General features: G+C 42.6%; 1 protein-coding gene across 1 annotated transcript; it reads right to left on the reverse strand.

Annotated features, from left to right (window-relative positions):
• Window positions 1-3,437: 3,437 nt before the first annotated feature.
• Window positions 3,438-9,198, reverse strand: LOC120681982 (probable metal-nicotianamine transporter YSL9). The gene is made up of 7 exons (XM_039963684.1): window positions 8,456-9,198; window positions 8,195-8,367; window positions 5,824-5,921; window positions 5,597-5,731; window positions 5,324-5,513; window positions 5,133-5,247; window positions 3,438-5,054 (listed from the first exon to the last, which is right to left on the reverse strand). Exons 1-7 carry the CDS (start codon window positions 8,880-8,882, stop codon window positions 4,132-4,134), a joined length of 2,061 nt encoding a protein of 686 aa, XP_039819618.1. The 5' UTR covers window positions 8,883-9,198; the 3' UTR covers window positions 3,438-4,131.
• Window positions 9,199-10,589: the final 1,391 nt, after the last annotated feature.

Consider the following 10,589-nt stretch of genomic DNA (forward strand, 5'->3'; position numbering starts at 1 on the left):
TTGCGTTTGCTTGCACCCCTGATTTCCTTTTGCTTAAAAAACATTTTTTTTGGGTTTGAACGAGAAGATAGGTGATGTCATACCCCTCATAAAACATTACTAAAAACTTTGTGAGGGTTTGATCGATTAATCCAATCCGTATAGAAGTTAGATGGGGTTTGGAAGATGGAAAGATCACCCTCTTCGGCTCTTCCTCTCCCTCCACATGTGGGCACATTCTCTTCCATTTTCTATAGTGGGGCGATCAACCTGAGAAATCCTAAAAGTGAGTTGATACTTGCAAAACATCTCCCTATTTACACTGTGACCAAATGTTTCAGACCACATACTGATTTTTTTAAAAAAATCTTGGATCAAAACCAGCGTTGAATTCAGAGAAGCTAACTTTATGTTTTTAGAACTATCTTATTTTAGTATTACTAATTGAAGGCGTGAAGTCATCTAGAATCCTAGATGAACACTCTATAGAGAAATTCTAAAAATTCTTAAAAAACTAGAAACATCTGACCATCGATCCATCAACTCATCATAATAGGCATTGGATTAGTTATCTTTCCTAATAAATTACCCACCTCTATCATTATGAAAATATACTAAAGTAACCCTCTAAACATGTATCTAAATTACCCACATCTGTCATTATTAAAAATCTAAAGTAACCCTCTAATGTTCATGTAAATTATATACCTATACCATTATAATAAATAATGCAAATAACCCCCTAAATTTGCATATATTATCCAATTATGTTATATTAAAAGTTAAAGTAATCCCTAAATCCGAATCTAAATTATATAATTACAATAAAGTATTAAAATGCACCAATATAAACTCTAAATTAATATTTATATCATTATTAGTATATTATTTATGTATTATTTATATAAAAATACTATCTATGATATATGTCATCATATATTCATGTGTGATAGAAGAGATAAGAATACCAATTCACAAATAAATTTATTCTAAGGTTGTGGTGCAGCAACCTGCAAGGCTACAATCCCTGCAGATCCATCATGGATCAAAATCAAATGGTTCTGCTTCTTTCTATGCCCCCCCTCCCTCCCTCCCAAACCCTCTTTTGATTCCAAATAAACGCATAGCCTAGCTTTAGAGCCCGTTTAGTTCCCAAAAATTTTCACCCAAAAAATTTCACCTCCCCTTTGAACACATGTATGAAGCACTAAATGTAATTAAATAACAAAACTAATTACACAGTTTGGATGTACACGACGAGACGAATCTTTTGAGCCTAATTAGGGCATGATTAGCCATAAGTGCTACAGTAACCCACATGTGCTAATGATGCGGTTAAAGGCCTCAAAAGATTCGTATTGCGGTTTCCAAGTGAGTTCTGAAATTAGTTTTTTAATTAGTGTTCGAAAAGCCCTCCCGATATCTGGTCAAACACTGATGTGACACCCAAAATTTTTTGTTTTTGGGAACTAAACGCCCCCTTAGCACTCGTCTGGGTCAGGTAGAGTTGACTCCCAGCTATTGCATCTGACAATAAAGCTATGTTTATTTACTAAAAAAATTTCTATAGTACCCATCATCGGACACATGCATGGAGTATTAAATGCAGTTTTAAAAAAACTAATTACACAGTTTAACTGTTTCATACGAGATAAATCTTTTAAATTTAATTAGTTCATAATTAAATATTAATTATTAAATAACAATAAAATGTACTACAGTACTAAAATTCAAATTTTTCGTGAACTAAACACAGCCTAAGTTAGACCCAAACAAGAGAGTCTACAGGGCATACTGTTTCATGGTTTCAGTTTCAGCCGAAACATGCTGTCTCTCGTCGGGAGAAACAATCGCAAACTCTGTAAGCGACACTCACAGCTAGAAGACGAACGGAACGACATCGCAACGCGCTTACAGTATGGTCTTGGAGCCGAGAAGAGAAGATGCCGGGTCACCTCACGGAACAGTACAGGGTACAGGCGTTTCTGCTTTTCCGTGAAGGCGATGCCGCCCCCATCCTGATCGCTACCGGGATTGGTGGTCATTAGCCTCGCCCATCCCTGAGAAAGTTGAAGAGAACCGACGGTAATTACTGCCAAGATTCCGAATCACTGCTCGGTTCACGTCAAACTGTTGATGAAGTAGCAAGGACGGGGGGGCACGGTTTTGCTGGAATCTGCTAGGATTTTGACTCAAATTACAGGGTTCTCGAGTTGTGGTTCCCCTTCTTTTTCTTTTTGAAATATAATTGTGGTTCCCCTTCGTCTTTACCGTATCTACGAGAAATCTGCTCTGACCCACAAAGATGCCCTTGAAGATGAGCGAGCCCATGACAGCGTCGGAGCGTTGAAGTGAGACAGGTCGACCGACCAGATGACAAACTGAACCAGAAGGACAGAGTCCGGTGTCGAGCATAGGACAGGATGCCCGTTTCCCATGGCTGAATCGAGGCAGCCATGGACCATTAAACTCGAAGGGAAGTGTACTGATATGCCAATCAAACAGCGGAGCGCACAAGTGTGTTGCTCCAAGCCGATGCTAATGCCTTCTAGGGAAGTAGGCTATCAGTAGGCCAAAGATTCCGGGAAACCCTGCGCCATCAGTAGAGGCCGGGGCCGCATCCGAGACTGCTCAGGCTTCTTTGAGTAGGGCGCACTCCAATCAGCGAGGACATCAGTGAACGTCTCGAGTCTGAACGATGCCGATCGCCAATCGGCAAAGGCATCGGCGGAACGTCTGAACGACGGTGATCCACGCCGTCGCCGAGCAGTCCTGCGGGAGTGGGAGGCCAGGCATGGCACCCCGCGAGATGCCCTCGGTCCCTTTCACGGGCCAGCGTCATCTGGATAGAGACGGCCACAGGAACAAAACACAAGGAACCGGCAACTGTAACTGATCAATGTATTGATTTCGACGCAATCTGTGGGCTGCAAAGCATCATGCCTCTACCATCTTTCAAGAAAAGATTGTTTTTCAAACAAGTTTTGCCCCGGAAAGGCATTTCCACGTCTGGCCAGGCACATCCGGTGAATTATCTTTTACTGACTTGTGCGCTTGGCCTAGTGATGTAAGCATGTGACCCTGGAAATGGACAGGTAGATAACTCAGCGGGTTACTTCTGGTTCAAGAACCTATCATGGGGAGCGATTGGAGTCAACAAAGCTACTCAAACCAAACATTGGAGGGTCCCCCCGCCTCCCCCTTGCTTCAATCAGGAGGGTCCACCCCGTTTGTCTGCCTTGAGAAAGAGCCAAGTAGATAATCTTATCCTCGAAAGATTTCACTAAATTTTTCTGATTTGATGGTAGCAAATCCTCTATTTTTCCTTGAAAAGGAATGATCATATATAGACTATAACGACACAAGTTGCACTGACAAGTTGCACCTTTGAACGTTCAACCGTAACTTTTTTTTTTGAACCCACAACTATTTTTGTAAACAACATATCATTGCACTGGTTTTGTTGAATGGGCACATCTTTTTTCTTCATAGAACCTGCTTAAGTGCTGATATACATGAACATATATGCATGATTTGCTAGCTATTCACAGCCATACCACTAAATCTGTATTATCATATAACTGACATCATTTTGTTTTTCAAAAAAAGATGGAAACTAGCAATTTACAATTGTACCGGATCCCCGATGAAGATGCTTCTAACATGGCACCTTGTTGAACCAGGTATGGCAAACACATTCAGAAATTTATGTACAGGATTTGCTAACCATTCACTGGCATACAGCATCCGGAAACTCGTTGAATCTGACTGCATTTTTTTTTACCGAAAGCAGCTGGAAACTGACAATTGACAATAGGGTCAGTTGACCTTGGAAGATGCATGGTATACTCAACCTTTGGGTCCCGATTATTGGGGAAAATTTTCAGTCATTCAGTAGCTCCCACATCCATCACTCACTAATGGTGAGATGAGATTCTCAAGCATAACATTGGCCACTTGTGAGGAATCATATTGCGCATGATAATTTTACTGCAGCACCACCTTACATCATTATATGTAGGTGACATCCAGATAGGCACTGCATCTTCCTGTATCACATCCCAATTATTTGCTGACGAACTTTGCCATGTCAATATTTCTTCCTATTGGACACGATACTGCTGTCAGATGTTGAGCATGTTTGTTACTCCTCTAGTGCGTAGACTTGAATGCCATGCACAATGGTGAGTTGATCTTGGCCAAAGCAAGCAAGGATTCAGGGAAGATCCAAAGCCCATCGCCACATATCAAACCAGATGCAACTGCTGGCACCATTGATGATGCTTTACTTCTGTCGATCATGTGCCAGGTGAATACTATCAAGCTCCCAACACACATATCGATGGCAAAGCTCGCACCAACTAAGAAGGGAACCCCCATTGCCATTGGTAGAGGAACCCATTTGCCATACTTGGGTGGCAAGAGTTCCCTCATCAGATTGGCTGCCACTGCAAATCCAAAGAATCCATAGCACAGCTGCAAACAATGTAGCGGCAGAGCGGAGAAGCCCTGGACACCAAGAATTGCCATATTGCGGTAGACTAGAGCATATGGTGCCTTCCAGTACACATCTGGGTTGCCAATATCAAAAGCCTTGTAGAACAAAAAGAATGTCAGCGGTCCAATGAAGCAGCCCATGGCTGTGCCAATAGCCTGAGCAATAATCATTGATCTAGGTGATGTTAAAGTAAGATGTCCAGTCTTGAAGTCATGCATCAGATCAGCAGATATTGACACCAGCGATTTTACCAACCCACAGCCCACTAAGCCAGCAACAACACCAGAGTCCTTACCGGCCCAGGCTGCAAGAATGAAGAGAGCGACCTTTCCATAATTGTAGGCCATATTGATGTCAGTAAGGCCAGCACCATAGGCGTTGCAGAAACCCAATGCAGGAGCCAACAAGTATGCTATGACAACATAGTACCATTTCATCTCATGGAACATCAAGGGAATGGCAAACACTGCAATAACTGATAGTGCAAGATATCCAGAGAAGGCTAGCCAGGTAGGGATACTGTCTCTTGTGAAAACTTCGTTGCGATGGATGTCATCAAGCACCGGAATGTCTTCCTCTGGAAACAAGATGAGCCCCACATCAGATAAACTATAAATCAAATATCATATTCACATGAATTAGTCAAATTAGTCACCTTTGGTTGCACTCTTTAGTCTTGATCTGTCAACAAGACTCTTAACAGTGAATGCAACAATCTTAACAAAATTGTATAGACCATCTCCTAAGATGAGCGCTATGCAGATGAAGGCCTAAAGAACAAGAGAAGGTAAGTAAGAAATGAATGCTGTAGATGTGAACATAACAAAATGGAACTGTGAAACAAACCTTGTAACCTTGTAGGCTTCTCATGCTGCTTTCTGGTATGTCCACAGGATACCAATCCCCTTTCAAATCACTGATCAGTGGCCACATTACCCCCCATGAGAGAAGCGCACCAAGAAGGAGAGACAGATTAACAAGGTGGGAGCAAATCATCCCAGCCCCAACATATGTTAGGCTGAAATCGAAGAAAAATCTGAAATCCATGTATATAACTCAATCAGGTAAATTATTGCTAGCCAGGAACTAATTCATGGACTAATGAACCAAAAGACTGACGTTTGTTTCCAAGCTCTTAGTCCAAAAGTGGGAAACTGTGAAAACCCACAATTGCCTCCACCTGAGTAAAACCACTGGAAGAAGCTCCAGAAGAAGCTGATTGCAAAGTATTTTATGAATCCATTCACTTGCTGCCTATTGTGAAGATAACACAAAAACTATTCAATCATTGAAATTTATCTGATTCTGCAGGTTGAGTTATGTGAGAGAAGTAGAGAGCCACATACTTTGCTGTTGCATCTCCATGAGTTGTGTGGAATCCATTTATGAGCACAGCTGTTGCAGTACCACTTGGATAAGTTAACTTGTAGTCAATTATCATGATCTGAAATGGTTTACAATGTCAGTAGCAGATTTCATCGTCCATTTATACTGAAAATGCTTAATAACTTGTTGAAGTTCTTGAGATAGAATATGAAGAGCTCGGGGGAATCAAGTTTGTTTTCAAAAGGCTCGCAATACATATATTTAGCAGTTGAGTTTGTGTTTGAGCTTATCAAATTATGTTTTGTGTGGTGGACTTGCACTGCTTTTTAACTTCTATTCTTCCAACCTATGGCTATAACAATGTAATGAGTGATGGCTCAATGCATCTATGGATGCCGAGGCGGCAATAAGATTTACTTCATCTAAACAATATGTTTGTACCAAAAACTAACGCAAGCATATGAGATTGATATTCTTTTAGTTATGGTTTTCGTTGAGTAAAGTCAAATTGCTATTCAAATCTTTAATAATAAGTATATAATTAATTTTTAAAATCTACATTTTATTTGGCAATGTATACCTCAATCCACAAGCAAAGCAGCTCATACTCTGGTAGAGATTAGAGAACCACCACACAGAATAGGTGGTTTGGTGTCTTTCTTTTATCACCAGTCATCATCAAACTATACGCGCCTGACTGCCCTGATTTTTTTTTTCAGGTTAAATGCCCTGACATAACTAGCAATCACTTAGCTGGTTAAACAACAGAAGCATATAATATGCCTTGAAACAGTGATGATCGTATAATGTAGCAGCACAATTCAATCAGCAGATGGAGTTAACTAAAATCTATTATTTTATTATTTGGCCAACAAACGGAGCCTCCACGTTCGCTCTCAAAGTCTAGAAATTCCCACGTTAATCGGAGAAAAAAGAAAAATTAAAATTACCCACCACTGCCATTACGAAAAAATTAGCCTAAAATACTAATATACAAGTTTATAAATTACCCACCAGTGCCATTAAAATATATTTCTATTTATAAATATAAATCTATTTATATTCGCTTTGAAGGCCTAGAAATTCCTACGTTAATCGGAGAAATAAAAAAATATTAAAATTACTCACCACTGCTGTTACGAAAAAATTAACCTAAAATACCCATATACATATTTATAAATTATCCACCAATTCCATTAAATATATTTCTATTTATAAATATAAATCTATTCATCATTTTGCATATCAAGCTACATATCGTGCATACCTAAAGGATACTAGCTACACAAACAATTAACATGTTTTACCACATGTATATCTTATTATATTACCAAAATTCCAAATGCACTTCACAATTATATTATTATTAGTCAAAATAAACAAGATAATTCTAGGTTTTTCACTATATTAGACTACCACCCTCCAAAGGTTTGTTATCGACATTGCTACAAAACACTACCGCACCTCACAATTAACACCCGAAGCTCAAAAAAAAATTAACACCACAAGCAGATCAGAACCAGGACAATATCGATCAGGCTATGATTGGTATAGTAAACTCATTAGGCTTGAACATATCAGACTTGAACACAAACATAGGTTGTTGAAATTCTGAACGGAATCTTGTGCTCTGCACTATGGAGATTTGTTGACTTCTAAAAGGCAAAAAACTTGGATCGATTTTTCCCCAACAGAAACTATACCATGGAGGCATGGCGCTATGCAACAAACGACAGAGTTAAACATAGTAGCAACAGAGGACCAAGAGTATCATAAAGTAGGAAAGCTAGCAAAAGAACAATTGAGTCAGTTGAACTGAGCAGTGGGCAACATTACTGCAAGGGCTGGCAGATAAGAAACATGTTACTACTACTATAGCGAATGGTAGTAATTAAGATCGAGGAGATAGACAGTCGGGACATGATTAGGGTTGTGCGCTTGCTATGCGGCCACATCACTGACAAAGAAAGATGTAGGCAAAAAGAGGCACCGGTGCACTAGCAACAACGAACCACTCTTATTACTGAAGCAAATAGCATATGATGAGAAAGATTCAAATTTATAAATAATAATTAGATAAAAATTATAAAATATATTTAGAATATCAATACTAGCCGCGCAAATGCGCGGGTCACCTCGCTAGTGGTTTGGAAATGTCAAAATACTAGCTATTGCCTATTGGGCCACACTAAAGCAGTTAACTAAATCTTCAGTTCTGTTTTGTAATCAGTAAATTTGTTAAAGAAAAGAGAAGGATGGTGGAGAGAAAAGTTGCTCCTTTTACTTCTTACGGGACTAAGCAACAGTTGACCGGGCAACAATGGGGAACGGAGCAAGATTGGGGAAGAGAGGTAAAGTCCCAGTTCTTAAAATAGAGCTCAGCTCACCGACCTTCCTGAGAGGGATCAGCGCAACAATCCCAACGAAGCTGACGGCGAAGAGGAAGCCCGTCATCCAGCTAATGCCGGGCTCCTTGTAGCTCCCCGGCACGTTGCCTTCCGTCTCCTCCCCGGCCATCTCGTAGGTCCTCTTGTTGAGCCCAAGCAAGAAGGAACCAAACCCACCTGCGGCAGAGAAACTCAGGGAATTCATCAATCCGAGATCTCCAGAGACAAGGGAAGATTCAACCATAAAAGTCGGCACGTCTCTGACCTCCGACGGCGATGCTGTAGCAGGCGACGGCGCAGGTCTGGACGACGGTGTTCTCCTGGCGCGTGAACGGGCGCGTGGCAACGCCGAGGCGAGCGAGCGCCTGCGTCCAGCCGCGGAGGACGACGTAGGCGATGAGCGCGGCGGAGACATTGAGCGTGGGGATGAGCCCCGTGGTGAGGCCCAGCTTCATGACGATCACGCTGTACATGGCGCCGACGGCGAGGCTCGCCACCATCCCGCGCGCCGTGAGCTGCTCCCGCCACGGCGGCACGCGCCCCGCGGCGCGGGCCCCGGTCTCGGCGTCGCCTTCCAGGCAGGCGGCCGCCTCCGCCCCCTCGTTGACCCCGCCGTCCCGCGCGTGCGCCATCGCCAGCTCGACGTGCGGCGGTGGCCTTGGTTGCTGCCTCCTCCGCTGCTCCTGCTTCATGGCGGAAAGATTTTGGCGGGGTCAGAACTCAGATTCGGAGGCGCCAGAGGGGGGAAGAGTTGGTGGATTAAAAAGAGGAAGCTTCTCATGTCAACTACTAGTTCTTGACCGAGAGCAAACAAGAGTACGGTGCCAGTGAGTTGTTCTACAACTTCTACTGAGGGGAAAAAGTGTGAGCTTATGAACTCAATTAGGATCTTCAAGGATCAAACCAATCGAGCAAGAAATCCATGAGGGGAATAAAAGATTAGATTTCGATAAACAATCCATGGAGTTATTTCAGTGGAGCAGAGAATTCCAAGTGACAGATGAAAAAAAAACTCACCTGGGGCTCGCCTGCTCCAGCCACAGCCCACAAGGACAGCAGCAGTGAGGTAGTGACCAGAACAAGAAATGAAAGGTGGGCGATAGTATAACTGACCAGCACGGCACAAACTAGAGGGGGAACGGATGGGTAAAAAAGGGAGAAAGATCATCTGCATTTTGTTTAGGGCAAATCACGAGAGCGTCCGTTCACATCATGCAGGATTACAATCCCTTTTACAGTTTTACCTGTCTCCCTCAACCAATTAGGGATGATGGCTAAAATCTGAATTGCAAGTTTGCAGGGAGAAATCACCCAGCTGGACCGAACTTTGTTGACTGCCAGGAACCTCTATCCTTTAGCACTACAGATGACAGTCAGGGTGTGTTTAAATCATTTTGCATTTTACGTTTTTGCGTTTTTAGAAGAGAATCTTCAATATTTGAAGTATTAAATGTAGACTAATCACAAAACTAATTACAGATCTTGTCTGTAAACTACGAGACAAATCTAATGAGCCTAATTAATTTATCATTAGAGTATGCTTACTATAACATTAATGTAGTAATTTAGTGTCTAATCATGTCCTAATTAGATTTATTAGATTTGTCTCGCGATTCACATCCCATTTATATAATGCGATTTATTTTTCGACTATATTTAATACACCACGCAAACAATTTATAAAAATTTTTCGTTTTGCTTACACCGTCTACACGGCCTCAGTGTCCCGCTCCCGCAGGCTGCAGCGCGGACGACGCAAGAAACTTGTCCTCGGCTTCGGTTGCGGCCCCGAGATGGCCGTGCGGCCCCCGCATTTTCCTGGTCATGCTTCGGCGGCACGCGCCACGCCCGCTTTCGTCCTGGTCCGGTGAGGTCTCTCCCTCCCCGCTCGCGGTCCCCCCGCGGCCGGTTGCTTTCGCTGGGGCGTGTGCCCGCCCGGCGCCCGCAGCAGGCACCCCACCAGGCCCCCGGCGAGCCGGGCGGCCGGAAGTTCTCACGCGCGCGGTTGCTTTCGAGTTTCGAAGAAAACGGGACGATGCCATGCCAAGTTTTTCATCAGATAATATGCCCTGACGTATGGTATATGTAGCAATGAAGAATCAAAGATGCTTGGTAATCTAGACTGCGTCCACCCACGCACTGTTTAATTCTATATCATGTTGGGTGCAAACTTAGAACTTAGCCGGGATGGTAAAAGGCTTTAATTTTTTGTCTAGATAATTTAAGGATCGGATCTTAAAAAATAGGATCATAATTAATTTAATTTTGAGTTAAAAAAATAAAGAACCAAATAGGATTGTGAAGAGAGCATTAACGTCATGGTCCATTACCACCTCTACGCGTGGTCCGTGGGTCGTTTTCGCGGGCGTGTGCCGCCCCGCCCACGCCAGTCGCCAGGC

Source organism: Panicum virgatum, chromosome 7N (assembly GCF_016808335.1).
Source record: "Panicum virgatum strain AP13 chromosome 7N, P.virgatum_v5, whole genome shotgun sequence".
NCBI classification, from domain to species: Eukaryota; Viridiplantae; Streptophyta; class Magnoliopsida; order Poales; family Poaceae; genus Panicum; species Panicum virgatum.